The sequence below is a fragment of the Tupaia chinensis genome, unplaced genomic scaffold, assembly GCF_000334495.1.
Source record: "Tupaia chinensis unplaced genomic scaffold, TupChi_1.0 Scaffold000387_1, whole genome shotgun sequence".
In the NCBI taxonomy this organism is placed as follows: domain Eukaryota; kingdom Metazoa; phylum Chordata; class Mammalia; order Scandentia; family Tupaiidae; genus Tupaia; species Tupaia belangeri.
Genome location: NW_006159889.1, coordinates 1033977 through 1055350, shown reverse-complemented (window position 1 = coordinate 1055350; position 21374 = coordinate 1033977). Strand labels below are relative to the sequence as shown.

The 21374-nt window shown below is 45.7% G+C and overlaps 2 protein-coding genes across 3 annotated transcripts in view; one reads left to right on the top strand and one right to left on the bottom strand.

Moving 5' to 3' along the window:
• The window catches only part of SZT2 (SZT2 subunit of KICSTOR complex), a 60718-nt gene extending 52804 nt beyond the window's left edge, over positions 1-7914 (bottom strand). Inside the window, 1 exon segment of the mRNA XM_014589860.2 lies at positions 7819-7914. Within this exon segment, the coding sequence (XP_014445346.1) occupies positions 7819-7845 (27 nt within the window). The 5' untranslated portion in view covers positions 7846-7914.
• A 63-nt stretch (positions 7915-7977) lies between these two features.
• On the top strand, positions 7978-14331 carry MED8 (mediator complex subunit 8). 2 transcript variants are annotated; one of them, XM_006153748.2, is made up of 7 exons: positions 7978-8046; positions 10171-10289; positions 10922-11066; positions 11641-11781; positions 11973-12054; positions 12390-12638; positions 13925-14331. In XM_006153748.2, exons 1-7 carry the CDS (start codon positions 8041-8043, stop codon positions 13987-13989), a joined length of 807 nt encoding a protein of 268 aa, XP_006153810.1. In that variant the 5' UTR covers positions 7978-8040; the 3' UTR covers positions 13990-14331. The 2 variants fall into 2 exon arrangements, with proteins under 2 accessions (XP_006153810.1, XP_006153809.1); XM_006153747.3 differs by lacking the exon at positions 7978-8046 and having other exon boundaries at positions 10057-10289.
• The last annotated feature ends 7043 nt before the right edge of the window (positions 14332-21374 follow it).

Here is a 21374-nt window from a genome sequence, read left to right as displayed (position 1 = left end):
ATATATATATATATATATATATATAAAAGCTGAATTAAACAGTGAACTTAGTTGCATCTCAAGGGGTCTTCAGAATAGAAAAGACCAAAACTGGTGAGTAATTGGAAATGAGGACACAGGAAGAAAATATCAAAAAGGAAGGTGTCAAGGATGATTAAGGTTACATTAGAAACCAGTATGCTGCATAATAATTTCCAAGTTTCCTAGAAAAATGACAGTTATTACCACAGTTGCTACCTATCCTTCTCCATCCCGCACAACCCCCACATTGTACCTCTGATTGTCACACTCCTAAAAACAGAAAAGGAGTTTATTTGTTGGCAAGCCACTACCTTCTCTTTCTCTGATCCTTGTTCTCAGGGAGGGATACTCTGGTAAATCAGGGGACCCTTTCTTCAGGGCTGACTTAGCTGGTGTGGATGTAATTTCAGTGAGTTTTCCTGTCTATGTGTTGACAGTGCTGATTCTTGCCAAAGTTCTTATCTAAAAAAGGATGGTTTGGGGCTCAGAGCAGTATCAGAATAGGAAGGACATCCCAGTTCTGCAGTCCTTTCATCACTCTATATCCAGAGTCTGGAGTATGCCTGGCATATAATATGTTCGATAAAATATTGTAGAATAAATGAATTCACTACACATTGTAAGCAAAGTACACATTTAAAACTAATCATAATCAGTACTACTCCTTTCAAGATAAAACCATCTTGTGCTGGGGCCAGCAGTGGGTGTTGGTGGTTAAGGCCCTAGATCCCACATGGCTGACTCTGTGGCTCAAGTCTTGGACATGGCAGTTTGAAAGCCATGCTGGGCACATATATGTACGTGTACGAAATCTCAAAAGGAGAAAGAATTGTGGTGTAGCCATTCCCCCGGGGGTGATTTCTCACTTTCCCTCTGTCTCTCTCTGGCAAGTGCATATGCCCTGGGCAACAATCTAAAAACAAACAAACAAAACAAAACAAACACTTAGTCTGGTCCCACAGCCTACTGGTTAAGGGAGCCAGATCCCACATGGCTGACCGTGGTTTGAATCCTGGCCTTGGTGGTCTGAAAAATCTGTGTGTGTGTGTGTGTGTGTGTGTGTCCAACATCCATACAGGCTGGAGAAATGGAAAAGGAGCTGTGGCATGGCCTTGCCCCACTGGGCTGTACTTTCTCTTGGCAAGCACATGCACCTCTGGCAATTGAGAAACAAGATAAAATAATTTTATGTTAATCATGATACCATTTTTCCTTTTGCCTGGCAATTTTAAAAAGATAAGGTCATTTCTACACTAGTCTTGATAATATTTTCCTTTTGTTCTTTGTTATTCAGTAAAGATGTTTTTCAAATAACAGCTTGTTTTAGCTTTACAAGGACAAACCAAAGGAGTCTGGGCCTATACTGGACAAAGTCATCCCGTGCTGGGGCCAGCAGGTTGTGTGGTGGTTAAGGCACTAGACCTGGCATGGCTGATTAGGGGGGCTAAGGGAGGAGCACATATGTGTGTCAGAACTGTAAGAACAGACCCCCATTTTTAAGGACTAAAATACTGGAAAGCCTGCTACATGCAGGCCCAGGGCTAGGTCTTAAGGACATAATGGAAAGCAAAATATGTATTCCCTGTTCTCATAAAACTTACTCTATAATGAAGGACAAATGATTAATCACTCATTCAGTGAAATCACTGTGTTACTACAAACTGAGTAAGTACATCAAAGGATAGGAATGTAGTTCTATGACAGATAGTAACAATGTATCCTGATCCAGGTTAGGATCTCAGTAAAAAGTGATACTGAAGGTTTAATGGGGTTTGCTAAGGAATGAAGGAATAGGATAAACCAGAAAGAGGGCACCTTGCTATTAGAAAGCTCCCTTGGGACCAGCAGTTAGTGTAATGGCTATGTCGCTGGACTCCCATGTAGTCAATTGCGGTTTGAGTCCCGGACCAAGGGCTTAAACTCATGCTGGACATGTGTGGGTGTGTGCCCAAGATTCTGAGAGGAGAAAGGAGGAGAAGGGATTGTGGCGTGGCCATCCCCCCCTGGGGGGGGGGTTATTTCTCACTTTCTGTCTCTCTCTGTCTAGCGAGCACACGCCCCCTATGGCACAAACCTCTACCAAAAAAAAAAAAAAAAATTTAAATAAATTTTAAAAAAAGCTTCCTTCACAGGACCAGCAGTTGGTGTAATGGCTATGTCGCTGGACTCCCATGTAGTCAATTGCGGTTTGAGTCCCGGACCAAGGGCTTAAACTCATGCTGGACATGTGTGGGTGTGTGCCCAAGATTCTGAGAGGAGAAAGGAGGAGAAGGGATTGTAGCGGGGCCATTTTTTTTGGAGAGGTTTTTGCTATAAGGCGCGTGCGCTCACCGGACAGACAGAGAGACAGAGACAGAAAGCGAGAAATCACCCCCCAGGGGGGATGGTCACACCACAATCCCTTCTCCTCCATTCTCCTCTCAGGATCTTGGGCACACACACACACACGCGCCCGGTGTGAGTTTTAAGCCACCAGGTCCAGGACGCGAACCGCAGTCGACTACGTGGGAGTCCACCGACATAGCCATTACACTAACTGCTGGTTCCCACCTTCAGATGATTGATTCATAGGCTGCTAAATTTTGCTACAGCACAGCTTCCATTTTTCCACCTTGCCCTGAATTCTGAATTATTTGGAATGAAAGACTGTTCAAGGCCAAAGTGATTTATCAGTTCTTGCAGAATCCAATTCTTGAGACCAGAACACTCGTCTAACATGTGCCAGTTTCCTTGCATGTGCTAGCTTTCTTGCAACATCCTTCCTTACACGTGATCCTTCAAAGTCAATGACTACGGTTTCAAAATATCACCTCTTGAGTTCTTTTCATTTGAGATCTAACTTATCAAAACCAGAAGACTTAATAATTTCACCAGTGGGACCAGCAGTTAGTGTAATGGCTATGTCGCTGAACTCCCATGTAGCCGACCGCGGTTCGAGTCTCGGGCCTGGTGGCTTAGACTCACACCAGGTGCATGTGTGTGTGTGCCCAAGATCCCGAGAGGAGAATGGAGGAGAAGGGATTGTGGCGTGGCCATCCCCCCCCCAGGGGGGGTGATTTCTTAATTTTTATCTTTCTGTCTCTCTCTTTCCGGTGAGTGCAGGTGCCCTATAACAAAAACCTCTCCAAAAAAAAAAAAATAAATAAATATCTGCAGTTAGGATGGTATTTTTCAAAGTGGGATCCAAAAACTAGCTGCATTAAAACTGGCTGAGATGTTTACCAAAAAGCAGATTTGATTCCTGGATATCACTCCAGATCAATTAAATTAACTGATGAGGCTCAGGAAACTACATTTTTAATAAGCTCCCCGAGTGGTTCTTCCATATTAACATTTTAAAACCCCCATAAACTATATTCTCACAGCATCTGCACTCGTGGACCTTTAATTCCTCAATATTGTTCCTTCAGTTTGAAGCCCATTACTCTTGGAATAGCCTGGCAAAGACAATGAAACCAGGTTTTAGAGTTAGAGACTTGGATTCAAATCTGGTTCTATTGGGAAAAGCAGTTGGCATAATGGCTATGTCGCTGGACTCCCACAGAGTTGACTGTGGTTCAAGTCCCAGACCCGGTGGCTTAAACTCATCGGGTGTGTGTGTGTGTGTGTGTGTGTGTTTGCACGCCCCCAAGATCCCAAGAGTAGAGTAGAGGAGAAGGGATTGTGGCCATCCCCCCTGGGGGGTGATTTCTAGCTTCTTGTCTCTCTGTCAAGTGCACACGCCTATGGCAAAAACCTCTAAAAAAAAAATCTGGTTCTATTACTTGCTATCTAGGTGACCCTGGACAAGTTATGTAATTTTCTCCAGGCCTCAGATTCTTCACAGATAACATGTAGGTAAGAATATCTTCATAGAGCTGTTGCAATTTAGCAGGAGGGTCAGAACCATGAGAAAGGCAGGCTATCATTCTTCAGAACATATACTGAGGCCTACATACCATTCATACCAAGATGAATAAAATATGATGGGGCACCGTGCTGCATGCCATGTATACCAAGATGGATGGAAAAAGGTCTATCTCAATAATGTGCTGGGTTTTTTTGTACCTGTCCCTTTGTGATTAAGCCCTGAATTATTTTTTGAGCTTTTTTAAACCCTTGTGCTGTCTTCTGTTAACCGACATCCACAAAATAATGCAGATTCCCCGTCCCCTTGGACTGTTTGAAGCTGCTTTACTACTATATGCTAACGTATATAGAATATAGGTCACTACACTACTAAACCTCTAGCATGGCATCAAGCTGAATCTTCTCCAGCCTTCTCTTTTTTTTATTTGCCAAAGGGTGTGTGTGCTTGTCAGAGACAGAAAGACAGAGGAGGAGGGAAAAAGCACCAGCCACAGGGAATGTCACACCAATCCCTTTCCCTCTCTCTCTCCTGCCTTTCAGGATTTTGGTCAAGTACCTCATGACTGACCATGCAGGATCCAGCTCCCTTAATCACCATGCGCTGGCTCTTGTTTTCATAAAGTATTTTTGTTAGAGATAATTTATTTTACTCATGATAGAGTGCATGTATGAGAGCAAAGGAACAGGAGAATGCCAAGCAGCCTCCACAGAGGTTCATCACGCTGTCATCCCTTCTTCCCCCAAGCCCTGTAGCTCATCAGGATCTTGGGCACGTGGACACACCCAGCTGTCTCAGATCCAATGAGCCAGGGATCCAAATCCACGATGGGCCCTGTGGCTTCCACAATTCAGTTCAGTATAGTACCACTTCTGCTATGGAGCCTGGGCCTCCAACCTTCTGTCTCACCAATCCGCTATTTCAGTTAAGACCATGTCATGTCCTCTAATGTTACAGCGCCTGGGATCAAATGCTGGTTCTACTGCTTATTACATGGCTTGGCACAAAGACTTAGACTCTCTGTGCCTCAGTTTTTTCAACTGTCAAGTAACAGTGGCTACTTTATGAGGACTTTATGAGTATTAGCTGATACTTAGTAAGCACTCAGTGAGTGTTAGTTATTCTCATTGTCACAATGAATCCCCATGGGGAGCTGCTTCCTGTCAATTTCCTGAAGATTCTAATTCCTCCTCACTTCAGGATCTCTTTGCCTGGAATGCTTTCCACCTCTTCTTATAGAGCCAATTTCTACCCATTCTTAAAGATTCAGCTTCTGAGGCTTCCTGATCCACAACCTCTTCCCCTCATTGCTTAACAAAGTAGGTTAAGAATGCTTGTCAAACACCCTCATGCACTCCTTTGCAGTATATTATCATAATTCTATGTTTGTTTACTCCATAAAGATAAGGAGTATGTCTATCTTATATTGCTCTGTATCCACCCTGGTACTTAGCACAATTCTTAGTCCATAGCAGTACTCAAAATATTTTGAGTATTTGATGAATGATTTCCCTTATCTGACTATGCCCAATCTTGTCCAATCTTTCTCTTTAGGGATCTTAACAACCTCTAAAAGGAAGTTACTTTCCTATACCCAGGAGTTGGGTGCTTCCATCTTTGCCTTCTAATAAAATATTCAAAAATGCAAATCAAGAACTTAATGAATGTTTAACTTTTAACTGAATGAGACTCCCAGGAGTTTATATCTTAGCTCAAAATTACTTTAGGTCTGCACTGTTCAATGGGATAGACATTACCACACAGAGCTATTGAGCACCTGAAATGTTGCTAGTCTAAAATGAGATGTGTTGTGTGTAAAGTACAACATTGATTTTAAAGACTTAGTACAAAAAACAGGTTAAAAATTTCATAATTGAAAATATTTAGTACATATTGAAATAACTTGGAAATACTAAATAAATCATTAGAATTCATATCACCTATTTCTTTTTACTTTTTAATGTAGGTTATTGGAAAATTTAATACCACATATGTGGCATCCATTAGCTTGTTACAGGACGGTGCTGTTCTATACTATTTATTTATTTGAGAGATTTTTGCTATAGGGTGTATGTGCTTGCTGGAGAGACAGACAGAAAGTGAGAAATCACTCTTCATGGCAGGGGATGGCCATGCCATAACCCCTCTCCTCCATCCTCCTCTTGAAATTTTTGGCACAAATCAGCAAGTGCACAGTTGGCCATGTGAGAATCCAGTGCCTTAACCACTATGCCACCTGCTGGCCCCTGTTTTAGACTATTTAGAAGGTTATGCTGTATTTTCCCATGACATCCTCCACTTCTTTTCATTTTTAACCATAGGGAAATATACTCTAAATTGTTTGATGATGTTTCTCAATATTGCTATTTTCAATGCATGGGCTATCCTACTACCCCTGTGAACATATCTGAACACATCTGATTCTTTTTAATAGGGCACAGTTTCAACCCAACCATACACAATGTTGCATTTCATCACACCAAATCCCAATGTACTGGAGATTTTAAACTACAAGTACTATGACTAAGAACATCAGGTCTGGAGCCAGATCTGTTTTGAAGAGCTGGGGCTAACTACTAGCTGTGTAGCTTTGTTTCTCCAAATGTCTTTATGCCTCAGTTTCCCTGACTGAAAAATATTAGTGTCCACTTCATATGACTAAGAGGATCAATTAATATCAGTAAAGTGCTTACAATGGTAGCTGGCATGCAGAAAGCATTCAATAAATATTTACTACTTGTATTACTATATACGTCCCTCACCCTTCCCACCTACTGGAATATTCTCTTGTCATTACTAGTTACCTCTCCTAGTGCTGTTCTATCCGAATCTGAGGGGTTTTGTTTGTGTGTTTGTTTTCAGGTTTCTGCAGTGTGCACTCACTGGAGAGAGACAAAGATAGGGAAAGTGAAAAGTCATCCACCAGGAGAGATGGCCACCCATCTCCATCCTCTTGAGATGTTGGGCATGCATGCACACTTGAACCACCAGGTCCAGGACTCAAACCACAGTCTGCCACGTGGGAGTCCAGAGCCTTAACCATCATACTATCTTCTGGTTCCCAAACCTGAGATTTTTTTTAATACTCAGATCTAACTCCAAATCTCAGCTACTCCCTGAGTAGCAAGGGGGTAAGTTCCTCTCACTTTTCTTCTCTGCAAGTGGGAATGGATGTTGCCACTTTCCTTGCTCAAGTCTGAAGGACACAGCGTATTACTATATAAAGGTCCCTGCATGGTCCTTAGCATCTTGCCTTTTGATTTAATAGGCAAGGTCTTCAAAAAGTTTGTGGAGAATGTACATTATGCAAAAATTATACATGCAACTCAAAAGATTTCTGAACCAAAATAAACTCATATTTTGATTCCATTTTCCAGGAACTCTTTCAAGTTTCTTCGTACATGTGATCCTCACAGGACACTACACGGTTGGTATTTTATAGATAGGAGGAGGCAGGATGGGGGAACCTCAGACTTGCCCACGGTAGTACAGATACCAAAACAGCAGCGCCAATACTGGGTCTTACTCCGAGTCAAGTGTGTTTTCACGAAAACAAAGCTGCTTTTCCAAAAGCATGACCGCTAGAGCTAAATTAATTCATGTTTATGGAATTCCAATGTTTGAAGAAATGCAGAAACCGGCACGGTAAGTCTACTGCCGTGTTGCCCACCGAAACTGCAACAGAAAATCCCAATACAGGTTCTGTTAATACTCTTCTCATTTTATCAGTCAGCGACGCAAATAAAATTCCAGTGAGCAAAACAAAGCGAATACGGTATTTTCTCCTCTAGCCCCCGAGGAAACTGCAGACGGCGGACAGGAGGTTCGACTGTCGGGCCTTGGGGCTACGCGCGGCCGCCCCCAGGCCCGAAGGAGGCCAACGCCACGCCTGCCCGCCGGACCCTCCCCTCGAACCTCGGGCCCCAGCTCTGCACCCGCCCGCCCCTCACCTCCGGCTCCGGGGGCTCCGAGGCCATCTCACAGCCCTCCCGCGCCGGCCCGGGCCAGTGAGGATGTTCCACTCTTGACCCCTGACCTGGCTATCTCAGCAGCCAGCAGGAACCGGAAGTAAGTGAGAATCCCGAGTTCTGCTTTCTGATTGGTGGAGAGACCTCTCCGAGGCTGCCTAGGAAACCGGAAGGGGCGTGGTTGAAGCTTCGGCGGCCTCCGCGATGCAGGTGAGTACGGAGTTGGGCCTCTTGCTAGTTGCTGGGTTGGGTAACCCGTTTGAGAGTGGGCTGGAGGGGACAGTAAGAAGTGGGGACCGAGAGGAGAGACCGGAGCTCCCCGCTGATAAGGGAGTGCGTGACGGGGGCGGGCCCGCTGGAGAGAACCGGCAGATACGAGGCGGGGTGGAACCCGGCTGGTTGGGAGACAGACCCGGCCAGACCCAGAGGGACGAGACAGCCCCGACTTGTATTGGTGTGGAAAAACTGAGATGCAGTCGGAGGAATAAAGTAATGGGTTGGTTCAGGCCCGGTTCTACGCTGTTGGATCCGGACCTAACAGGATCCGTAATTGGAGAGGAGCCCGAGGGATGAAGGAATTGTGGGTCGCGGTAGCCAAACGCTTACGGTGTCTGTAATCTGAAGCAGTAGGGTAACCCAGGATCAGGTTCCAATCGGGCATATTGGCAAATTTGCAAGACGGTTTATATCACTTACCACCCTGTGCCTGATCGTCGTTACGAGTAAAGAAATGAAGTAAAACAGGAGGCCACAGATGGGAAGGAAACGTTTACAAACCCTCTAGCGTTTAAAATTGTTTTAGTGCCGGGGCTAGCAGCTGGCATAATGACCGTGTGACTGGACTGCCATGTAGTGTGGACCATGGTTTGAGTCCCGGCTTAAACTCAGGTCGGGCACGTGTGCGTGCGTGTCCAAGCGTGTGTGTGCATGTCCAAGATCCCGAGAAGGGATTGCAGCATGGCCATCTCCCTTGGGGGGTGATTTCTTGCTTTCTGTATCTGTCTTTCTGGCCAGCACACTCGCCCTATAGCAAAAACCTCTCCAAAGGGAAAAAATGTTTTAGTGTTTAAGACCATGTATGGTGTCTTGGGTTTTGTTTTTGTTTTGTTTTGTTTGTTTGTTTTCTCTTTCTCTCTCTCTTTTTTTTTTTTTTTTTTTTTTTTTGATATTTTTTCGGGGTGTGAGGGGCGCGTGAGCTTGCCAGAAAGACAGAGAGTTTAAGCCACTGGGTCTGGGACTTGAGCCATGGTCGACTACGTGGCAGTCGGGCGACATAGCCATCACGCTAACTGCAGGTCCCATTTGTTTGTTTTTTTTTTCTCCCCACTCATTAATTTCTTGCACCTGGTGGTCCCTCAGTAAATGTTTATAGGTTGACCGAGCTTGGGAAATAGGTACAGAAATATTGGCACAGAGATAATGGGTTCAAAAGAATTCAGCAAGGAGAAAGTTAAAACATCAAATGCGAGTGAAATGAGTTGATGGGTCATGGGTGGAGGAGCCCAGGGCAAGTCTTCATCCTAGACAGATTTCCCAGAGATGGTGGTGTTGATGGAAACATCTAGGCTCACAAGGTGGTCTCTGGAACAGGGGAAACGAGTACATGTGAGGCAGAGGTGCACATGAGATAACGAACCCCGGGGATTAGAAATTTCTCAAGGAGAACAAGTAGGGTGTACATGATCAGAGAAAAAACAGGCATGGATTAGGAGATGATGAAAGGAATCACTTGGTAGGAAGACTTGAGTTAGGTGAACAGGTTAAAAGGTCTAAGGGTTGGGGCTGGCAGGTGGTGTGGTGAAGGGCCCTGGATTCCCACATGGTGGACTACAGTTTGACTCTTGGACCTGGTGGCTTGCTTTCTGCTTTATCTCTCTTGTTCTCTGTCTTCTGTGGTCAAATTAAAATAAGTAAATAAATAAAGTTAAATAAAATAATTCTCGGGTGTGGTGGTTAAGGTGCTGGACACTCCCACATGGCTAACCACAGTTCGAGTCCTGGACCTGGTGGCTTGCTTTCTCACTTTCATTCTCTCTCTCTTTCTGTCTCTCTGGTCAAGTTAAAAAAATAAATGAATGAATAAATTAATTAATTAATTTAAAAAATAATGAAGAAAATAAAAATAAATTAAGAAAATAAAATAATTTTTTAAAAGAAAAAAGAAAGATCTAAGGGTTAATGCTGTTTGTAACCCAGATACCAGAGATAGAAATCGGCCTGGCTATCCTGTGCCACTGAGATTTGGACTGGTGTTGCACTGACTCCCTGGTTCTTCAGGCTTCCTGTATGTGTCTTACATCCCTCTGGGTTATCAACCTGTTCATTTTGATGCAGAGAGAGGAGAAGCAACTCGAGGCATCATTAGATGCACTGCTGAGTCAAGTAGCTGATCTGAAGAACTCACTGGGGAGTTTCATTTACAAGTTGGAGAACGAGTATGACCGGCTGACCTGGTAAGGGTTTCCATGCTAGCTGGGGAGGGCTCACAGCTTGGGGGAGTGGGCCTCCTGGTAGATAGGAGATTTCCAGTGATGTAAACTTTCATCAGTTTGTGAACACCCTTTGATTTGGAAAGAGCTGAGTTTCCCAACATTTAACAAGTGAAGTTTGGCAAAGGGCCTCCATGGCAAAGAAGTAGAGAGATGCCCAGTTTTCCACCCAGGTTCTTTTTCACTTTTGAGTTTTACCCTTTAACTTCTCTGACGAGGAGGTCTTTCTTCTGTGGGTTCTCTTCATGCAGGATTTCTTGATACACACGTGACTGTGTCTTTCAGAGCCATTCTGCTCTGGAAGTGTGGATCCTGTTTCCATGCTGGAAAGGATCTTTTACCCAGTTTCTGAATTTTTAGTTCTGACTTTGGCCATGGTTCTTATTTTGCCACCATTCCTCATCTCATTCAAACAATGAATCGTCTTTTTTTTTTAAAAAAACCTCTTTGTTAGACACTGAGAATATATCCCTTTGTCCTAACACCAACATTCCTGTTAGCTAGTTTAGTTTCCACCTAAGCTAGTCCTATGGCTTTAGTTTTTGTTTCACGTAGGGAAGGGTTGGAGCTTCTGACATTTTCTTAACAACCTCTAGGCCCTCTGTGCTGGACAGCTTTGCCTTGCTCTCTGGACAGTTGAACACTCTGAATAAGGTCTTGAAACATGAAAAGACACCACTCTTCCGTAACCAGGTTATCATCCCTCTGGTATTGTCCCCAGACCGAGATGAAGATCTCATGGTAAGTGAAGAAAAAGGGTACAACTTGGGAAATCACGTTCTTAGATGAGAGTGTAGAGTACAGTTGTTGATTTGCTGTTCTAGCAGTTGTGAATTCAGAGGAACATGTGGCAGTAAGAAGTAAGGGCTGCGTTTCAGAGGCCTTATTTTCTGTCTTTCTAAAGGTGGCGTAGAATGAATTAGGCATGGATTAGGAGGTGATGAGAGGAACCAATCACTTAGTAGGAAGTGATTCCAAATAGTGCTGTAATAACCTGAGACCCATATCACCAAGGCAAATCTTTCTCCTTCAAAATCTATCCTGAGCAAAAAACTTTTTTTTTTTTAAGTCTTTTATCTACTTGGTTTGGTTAAAATGTGGCAGACTTACCTGTAGGTCTGGTAGAGATTATTAGGGTGTGAGCAGACAGAACTGAAGGAAGAAGTGAAGGGGATGGCTTCCAGGAAACTAAATATTGTGTCTCCAGTTGTGTTTTCCCTGAAAATGCACTGCTTGTTTGTAGAAGGCACTGTGTATCAGTTCAGAAGGAATCTTCTTGGAATGCATGGTAGGCTCATTAAAATCTGTGTTACAGCGGCAGACTGAAGGACGGGTACCTGTTTTCAGCCATGAGGTAGTCCCCAACCATCTGAGAACCAAGCCTGACCCTGAGGTCGAAGAGCAGGAGAAGCAACTGACAACGGACGCTGCCCGCATTGGTGCTGATGCAGCTCAGGTTGGACTGAGGCACTGCCCTGTTGCTCCCACCCTTGTCCCATCATCAGAAGCTGGGCATTGCTATTCCCGTCACGTAGGGATATGTGGTTGTGTACATCTAAGTTACCTCTGAAAGAGCACAAGGAAAAAACTTCTTCAAAATCATTTCCTACTTAGCCTTAGCGCTGCACAAATCTGTGTGTGTTACAGAAGCAGATCCAGAGCTTGAATAAAATGTGCTCAAACCTTCTGGAGAAAATCAGCAAAGAGGAGCGAGAATCAGAGAGTGGAGGTATGGACGGGTTGGTGGCAAAACAGAGGAAGAGGTGTCTAAGGTCACTGGATTGAGTGGCGATTCGTGTAGTAGCAAAGTGCAGACACAAGGCTACTGCGTAAGAAAGCGTTTGCATCCATTCTGTTAGCCTTTTACATTAAGGTCAAATGTGAACCAGGGGGAGGAACTGGGCGAAGTAAGAAGGCTTGGAAGTCCTCTGGTTCTTCCTCTGGGCTGGGAGGAAGTCTAGATGCTGCCAAAGTCAGAACTCCAAAGCCTGGCGCTCCTATTGGTCTGGATGTGAGATTCAATCCGGAGGCATACTTCATAGTCCCCACTTACTTTTTCTTCAGGTCTCCGGCCAAACAAACAGACCTTTAACCCAAATGACACCAATGCCTTGGCGGCAGCTGTTGCCTTTGGGAAGGGGCTGTCTAACTGGAGGTCTTCAGGCAGCAGTGGTCCTGGCCAGCCAGGCCAGCCAGGAGCTGGAACAATCCTTGCGGGAGCCTCAGGTCTACAGCAGGTGCAAATGGCAGGAGCTCCAAGCCAGCAGCAGCCAATGCTCAGTGGGGTGCAAATGGCTCAAGCAGGTCAGCCAGGTAAGGTGGCAGGGGTTGAAATGTAGCTGACCTTGAGCAGAGGAGTGGGGATTGATTGTACTATCTGGACCCTCAGCATTCCCAGACTTAGAGATTTTTCTCCTTTCCTCCTTTGTACTGAGACCCAGAAAACAATTTTCAGAAGTTAAAAAAAAAAAAAAAAAAGCTCACCTGAGACTGTGTAGGTACCAGAAAGTGAGGAAGAAATTCTGAGTTGCTGAAACTGCTCTCGCCTGCCATCCCCATCAGACCTCCACCACAACTGCCCTTCTGCCCCATTCACTCTGGATATTGGGTGTGTGTTGGTGTCTCATCTTAGTAGCAGAAATCAATGGTCAGACCCTAATCAAGACCATTTGGTAAGTACGTCAGGAATTGACAAGTAGGCAAGTTTCCCAGTCCCACATAGGTTCTTTTCTCGGTATGCTGTCCCTTCCGCTCTCTTTTAGTAATTACGAAAACAATCTGAAGTTCAGATTTAAGCAGCTAAAAGGGGTCTTTCTTCCAAACAGTCTAAGAAAAGGGACAATGAAATATAGAGAACATAAGTCATCTCTACGTGTGGCATTAAACAGGGGTCACACAGAGATTAGGCTGTCTTATTTTGTTTTAGAGAGATTTTTGCTATAGGGCATGTATGCTCGCCTGAGAGAGACAGAAAGTGAGAAATCACCCCTCAGGGGGATGGCCACACCACAATCCCTTCTCCTTCATTCTCTCAGGATTTTGGGCACACACACATTCACACCCAGCATGAGTTTTAAGCTACCAGGTCCAGGATTCGAACTACAGTCAACTACGTAGGAGTCCAGCAACATAACCATTACGCCATTTGCTGGTCCCTAGGCTGTCTTTTAGGAGTAAATAAGCAAGAGACTGTTGAGGGGATCAGCAGATGGCATAATGGCTATGTCGCTGGACTCCCATGTAGTTGATTGCGGTTTGAGTCCTGGGCCTGGTGACTTAAACTCGCCAGGTGCATGTGCGTGTGTGCCCAGGATCCCAAGAGGAGAATGGAGGAGACGGGATTGTGGCGTGGCCATCCCCCCTGGGGGGGGGTGGTTTCTCGCTTTCTGTCTCTCTGTCTTTCTGGCGAGCGTACACGCCCTATCCCCCCCCCCCCCCAAAAAAAAAGAATCAGATCTCTGCCCTCTGCCAACCAGGGTCAGATGCCACCACTGTTCCGATGATAAGAAGGGGGCAGAAGGGACCCTGAGAGACCATATTTCCGATATATCGTGAAAGTCTTTCCTTGTTTCAAATGTCTTTCTTCATGTTGCTTTTAGGGAAAATGCCAAGTGGGATAAAAACCAACATCAAGTCGGCTTCAATGCATCCCTATCAGCGGTGAGTGTGGCTGGCAACTTCCACTCCTTGGTGTGATTCACAGATTTGAGCAGTGAAATTCCCATTTGCGCAAGGCTCACCTAGATTGATACAATAAAAAGAACATGACCTTTCAGCAACAGACAAATCCCTGCACCTTTGCTGACTAGCTTTGTGACCCTGGGCGAGTGACCTAATTTTTCTGAGCCTGTTTACTCATTTGTAAATGGTCATAATACCTACCTCATAGGGTTGTTATGAGGATTAAAATGAGAAAATGAATGTAAAGCACTTAGCACAGTGTATGAAATAGTGGGTATTCAATAAATGATAGTTCCGACTCTCTTCTTTCCACCGACCTCCGTAATCCTTGACCTGGAACCTACCCTGATCTGATACCTGCTTCATGTCAGTGGGGAGCTGACAGACACAGAGCAGATAAGCGTATTTTGTACAGTCAAGAGTTGAAACAGCTGCTGTGTCCTTAGAGGCACACTGTCTCTGCAGGCCCTCTTGCCGAGTTCCCATCTGGCTATGCCTCTTAAGCTATAGGTAAAGGGGCTTCTGCATTGGGACAAACTTCCTGCCTACAGCTCAGGACAAAGCTTGGGTCTGCTCTGTTCTCCATCCTCTGAGAAGCCAATTTAACACTTACCGGGAAAATCGTCACAAAGTCCCCTATCCTGTACCCCGCCCTGTGCACGTGAAGGAGGATGCTGAAGAGCCAATATGTTGGGGATGTGGCTAGAAGTCCTGCTAGGCAGGCCTATGTGTGAGTTTCTTTCTTAGTATATGAAAATGCCCCTTGTTCTCCTGGGTTATTTTTCATAATTTGGAGGGAGAGAGGACTTGCACACTATCTTCCAGTGGAGTTGAGTTGTACTTCATCATAGTACCTAGTTCCTGCACTCTGGCCAAGATGGCTTATCCTCCCCTCCACTAAGCCTTTGGTTCAAATAAGAGCCAGGTGGGTGGTGGGAGGGAACAGGGGCCAGTAGCTTTGCCTGCTTTTATAAAGTTGAAGAACAGTGAGTATGGACATTCAGCCCAAATTGCCTTTCTTTACACTCCTTTGTGGGCACGGGCAGGGGTTGAGTCAGCAGAAATGGACCAAAGGATTTCTCTAAATAAAGTGATTTAAGCTGATGTTCACTAGCTCAGGGGTGTCTGGTGGCAATTTATGAGAGCATTATATAGGGGTCAGAGAAGTTTCAGGAGTCTCTGAAATTGCTGCAAGGCAATTCTAATTTGTTCTCCATAAAAAGGTAACTTATCTTTAATTGGTTTCATCTGTACCTCCTGACACTTGCCTCATGCCCATACCGTTCAGCTATCCTTTTTCTGTTCTCTTCTGTCACGTGCTTGTATCTCGGCATTTGTTCAGTGCCAGACAGAATTCTGCCAGGCTGTGGCAGCACAGGACTGGAAAAGTGGCCCCAGATGTGCCATCTGTTCCTGTTCCGTGAAGACAAGGAGTGGCATCCACTAAACTCACTGACCTCAGTACACAGCAGGGGAGTCATGCCATCAGTGCTGTGGCAATGCCAGACCTTTTACCTGTTCAGTCTGGCCTGTTACCCACTCACATGTTCTTTATCTTCTTCCCACCCATTGGAAATGTCACGGCCAACTGGCATATTAAAGAGATTTCAGGCTGAATTTCTCTAAAACTCCTGGAGTGTCTTTGGTAACTGCTGTCTTTTACTCCACTCAGAGAGCCCTTCCTATTGAATGGCACCAACCCAAGTTTATTTTGTTATCCCAGGCTGATACCGACTTCATTCTCACTGTACTTTTGAAATAGAGTTCTTTTCCTCAATGGGAATGCCTTCCTACCTCAACAGAAATGGCAGCACCTCGCCTACATCTTGTTCCCTTATACAAACTCCTTACTCTGGAGGCCTCCCACCTTGATAGCTCTTTGGGAACACATGCTCTCATTTCTTCCTCTTCCCCTTCTAGAGCACACAGAGCTCTAGTATCTCCCACTTTGGGGGCTGTCTGACCCAGTAGACACCTCATGGGGCATATGTGTCTCCCACCCCAACACACTCATTTTTTTTTCAGGAGGCACTGTGCGTGGACTTTGCTTTGGAGAAGAGGGCATGACCTGCTTGCTTGCTCAGATTCAGGATTTGCCAAGGTGGCTCTCTTGTCCTACTCTGATAGTATTCTTCCTGTTTCTCTTTGTTTTTACATTTCTGCCATAGAAAATGTGCGCTTCATAGAGAGAGGGAAAGTGAGAAAACACGTAAGAATATACATGTGTGTACATGCCCAAAATCCCCAGAGGAGAGTAAAGGAGAAGGGATTGTGGCATGACCAGGGAGGAGTGATGTTTCTCAAGCTGCTGTGTCGGGGACTCAAACTGCTTAGCTGGCCATGTAGGATCCAGCTACCTTAACCACCATGCCACCAGCTGGCCAGAGACACATGTTAATGATGGCAGAGAACAACATAAAAGGAGCCTGGGTCACTGATGGCTCTGGAGCTGCTGTAGCCTGGACTGGCCACTTCTATAGATTTCTTTGTTATTTTAGGTTTTTGCTATAAGGTAGTGCACTTGGCAGAGAGGGAAATTGAGAAATCACCCCCCCTCCCCAGGGGAATGGCCACACCTCAGTCCCTTCTCCTCCAGTCTCCCCTCAGGATTTTGGGCATGTATGCACATACACCCAGTGTGGTTTTCAAGCTGTTGGGTGCAGGGCTCAAACTACTCAGTTTTGCTTAGGGATTGTGTTTTCTTCTACTCTTGAAGCCCCCGGGGAGAGAGATTAGGTGATTGTCTCCAGGTTTGTGTCTAGGATGGAGAAGGAAGCAGCAGTTGTAAAACCTCAGGAGCCCTCTACCATACGGAGTTCATCTGGCTAAGGGTAGAAGATCACTGAGTCAATGGCAGCATAAAGTCCGTTGCCCAGGACCTCTCCCTCTCTAGGTCTGTCCTGAGGCTGGGATTTGGTCATTACCAACCCTTCATTTTGCTCATTGTCCCAGTCACCTTGTTCTCGTCCCCCTCTAGTGTCTATTGCCAGTGTACTCATCTGGTTTACCAGTCCTGTCCCTTTTGGGAAACAGCCAAGATAGGTTGTAACCAAGAGCTCCTTCCAATTCCATAATGGGTCCCAACATTAGAGGTGAACTGGAGGGGGTGTAATTGTCCCCTCCTGTCCTTTGCAGAAAGGAAGAGGCTGAACTCTGCATTGCCAAGGCTGGTCTCTTTCCCGCCCCCTTCTCACCTCCCCCAGGCAGCTGGAAACAACTTCTCCCTTTGTCTAAGCTACTTGTACAGAATAATCCTCCTTATGGACAATGTATTCTCTGTGCCCTGTGGACACAGGAGCCGTGTGAGCTGATCCCAGCACCAGGCAGGACGGAGGCTGAGTCCTTCCAAACGCCCACCCTGGGTCAGCTCCCAATTGCTATCCTGAGGAGCTGCTAAGGGGTGTACATTTTCTTCCATCTGCCTTTTCTCATGTGCTGCAGATTTGGGAAGGTAGCCTATTGAAGTCCAGGAGTAGGGACAGGAGCTGTGAACCCTTCTGTGTCTGGTCCTGAGGGTTCATGGTGCCGACCTATAGAGGCTCAGTGTGACTCTTGCCTGCTGGAATGCCTGGGGCTAACACTTGGATAGGGTTTGCCACCCTATCTTCAGGGCTTTCTGGCTGGAACAGAAGGCAAACACTTAAGCCTGTCTGACAGGACACACAGTACCTATTCTCTTCAACAGTGTTTGTTCCTCAGAACACATTTCCTCTCTTCTTGCTGTTAACTTTGTGCTCTCTTTCTCTTTTTTTTGGAGAGGTTTTTGCTATAGGGCGTGTGCACTCGCTAGACAGAAAGAGACAGAAAGCGAGAAATCACCCCCCAGGGAGGATGGTCACGCTGCAATCCCTTCTCCTCCATTCTCCTCTCAGGATCCTGGGCACACATGCACATGTGCCCGGCGTGAGTTTTAAGCCACCGGGTCCGGGACACGAACCGCGGTCGACTACGTGGGAGTCCAGCGACATAGCCATTACGCTAACTGCAGGTTCCCTCTCTCTCTCTCTCTCTCTCTTTTTTTTAAGAGATTTTTGCAATAGAGCATGTACACTCTCCAGAGAGACAGAGAGACCAAAAGCAAGAAATCACACACACACACACATGCCCAGCGTGAGTTTCAAGCTGCCGGGTCCAGGACTCAAACCACAGTCAGCCATATGGGAGTCCAGCACTATAATCATTATGCCATCTGCTGGTTCCAACTTGCTGCTATTTCATTGTTGAGCTCCCATCTGTCACTGAGGCAGCTCGTGGTTCCTATTGTGGCTTCTTGATGAATCATACGCTCTCAGGATGTCAGCCATCATTTGGACATGACAGCTTCCCCAGGGGCATCAGGGACAAAGCATCTGACCTAGGCCTCAGTTTTTATCACCTGAGTGAGCCCAGGGATCCTGTCTAGCTCTAAAGTCTCTGGCAATGAATCTCGAGCCCATTTGTTGTGGGCATTTTTCAATTTATTTTCTTCACTGCATGCCTGTATTACAGAAAATGGCCAAGGTTTCCCTTGACCAGCCCTCAGATCCCCCAGACTCCTACAGAATGTTCTTAAAGTTCTCTCTCTGTCACCTACAACTTAGTGTACCAACATTCTTCTAGACCTCTACTCCAAAACTTGATTTTTTTTTTTTTTTTTGCTACAGGGCGCGTGCGCTCGCCAGACAGAGAGAGACATAGAGACAGAAAGCAAGAAATCACCCCCCGGGGGGATGGTCACGCCGCAATCCCTTCTCCATTTTCCTCTCGGGATCTTGGGCACACACGCACACGTGCCCGGCGTGAGATTTAAGCCACCGGGTCCGGGACGCGAACCACGGTCGACTACGTGGGAATCCAGTGACATGGCCATTACGCTAACTGCTGGTTCCCCAAAACTTGATTTTTAATGAGTGGATTTTATTTATTATTATTTTGCCATAGGGCACATGTACTTGCCAGAGACAGAAAGTAAGAAACCCTCCCTCCCCCGAAGGGATGGCCATTCTACAGCCCCTTCCTTCTTCATTGTCTTCTCAAGATTTGGGGCACACATGTGCACAGGCCTGGAGTAATCTTCAAGTCACCAGGTCTGGTATTCAAACTGTAGAGTTAGCTACAGTGGGCTCTAGTGCCTTAGCCACCCTGCCACCTGCTGACTCTAATTTTCACTTCGTTCTCTAGTGGGGACTGGTTAGAGGTGGTAAGTTACCACAAAGCTGTGTGAGTTCTGACATGTACGTCTAAAGTCACCTTCCCACTTTCAGACATCTCTCTTTTCCTTGGGCAAATATATGTACCAGAGAGACCCTGGCAGCATAGGCAGAAAATGACATTTTTTCCACATAACAATAACCTTCCCTATCAAATCAAATAGAAAGTACCCTGGACTGTCCCCCTGCCCCCAGTCTCTGTCATTCCACTGCCTTCTCTTGCCCTCACCCTCATTTCCCTAGTTCTGTGCTTATTTTAATTTTTTTCTCTCTTTTTTTTTTTTTGGAGTGGTTTTTGTATAGGGCGTGTGCGCTCACCAGAGAGACAGAGAGAGACATAGAAACAGAAGGCAAGAAATCACCCCCCAGAGGGGATGGCCATGCCGCAATCCCTTCTCCTCCATTCTCCTCTCGGGATCTTGGGCACGCACGCACACGCACCCGGCGTGAGTTTAAGCCACCGGGTCCAGGACTTGAACCGTGGTCGAGTACATGGGAGTCCAGCAACATAGCCATAACACTAACTGCTGGTCCTGATTTGTAATTTCTTGGCCACACTACACATATCCTTTCTCTGGGCTACACTCAAGTTCATGGTCCTGGTTAGTGTTGTTTTACTCTCTTCATGTTAAAAATCCTTGACCCTATATCCACTGTACTGACTCGCTCTGCCACGCTGTTGAAATAAAGAGCCTATAATCACCGTGTCTTACACATCCCATTTGCCTCTTAGTCCCTGTGTGTGTGGCATTTATTTCTGCTGTCTCTCTGAAACTATATGTGGAGTCCTTAAAAAGTTCATAGAAAACACATACTACACTGTGCATAGATTTCAAAGTTTTTTTTAAAGAGTTATTTTATTTAACTTTATTTATTTGTTTGTTTTAATTTGACCAGAGAGGGACAGAGCAAGAGAGAGAGAGAGAGAGAGAGTGCGAAAGCAAGCCCCAGGTCCGGGACTTGAACCATGATTGGCCATGTGGGAGTCCAGCGCCCTTAACCACCACACCACCTGCCAGCCCCAGATTTCCAAGTTTTTTGACATCAAAATAAACTGTCCTTTAGTTCCATTTTTCTATGAGCTTTTTGAAGTCCCCTTGTATCAAAGATTTTTGTTGACCCAATGGTTAAACCCAGTCTTTTTTTTTTTTTTTTTCCTGTAAGGTGTATGCACTTTCCAGAGAGAGACAGAGAGAGGAAAAGTGAGAAATCACCCCCCAAAGGTGAAAGTGATGTAGCAGTTCTTTCTCCTTCATTCTCCTGGCAGGATTTTAGGCATGTGCCTGGCATGCTTTTCAGGCTGCCATGTGGAATCCAGTGCCTAAACCACCAAGCCATCCACTGGCTCCACACCCAAAATCGTTTTTTTTTTTTTTTTTTAGAGAGAGAGTTTTGCTATAGGACACATATTTGCTAGAGATACAGGCAGAAAGTGAGAAATCACCCTCCGGGGGGATTACCATGCAGTAATCCCTTATGTATTCTCTCGGGATTTGGGGCCTGAACACATAATGCCAGGTGTGAGTTTCAAGCCACTGAGTCTGGGACTCAAACCACAGTGGGCCATGTGAGAGTCCAGCAATGTAACCGCTATGTCATCTGCTGGCCCCCATATACCCAAAGTCTTTTTTTTTTGTTTTCTTAGTTCTCTCCAGCATGTGTGCTCGCTGGAGAGATTGATAGAAAGCAAGAAATCTCCCTCGCAGGAGGGATGGCCACAGAGCAATCCCTTCCCCTCCATTCTCTTGGGATTTTTGGGCATGAGCACACGTGTGCCTGACATGAGTTTTAGGCTGCTAGGTTCAGGACTTGAACCATAGTTGACTACGTGGGAGTCCAGTGATATAATATTACGTCATCTGCCCCCCCCCCAAGTCTTTTTAATCCCCACATGACTTCACCTCCTCGCAGCACTGGACAATGCTCCCTGTCTCCTGTAAGTCCCTTTCTCCCCGCCCCCACCCTTCTGCTTTATGGTGCATTCTCCACCTCCCTCTCCGGCTGGCTGTTCCTTCTCTACAGCTCGTGGCCCTCTATACTTTTGCCTGCTTCTCAAAGGTTGGTGGTTTCTGAGACTTGTCCTTAAGCCCTCTTCCTTCTCCCACTGCCTTTCTCTGTGACCACTTTTCTGTGTTGAACTAAAGCGGGTTTTATTTTCAACCCAGACCTCTTTGCCAAG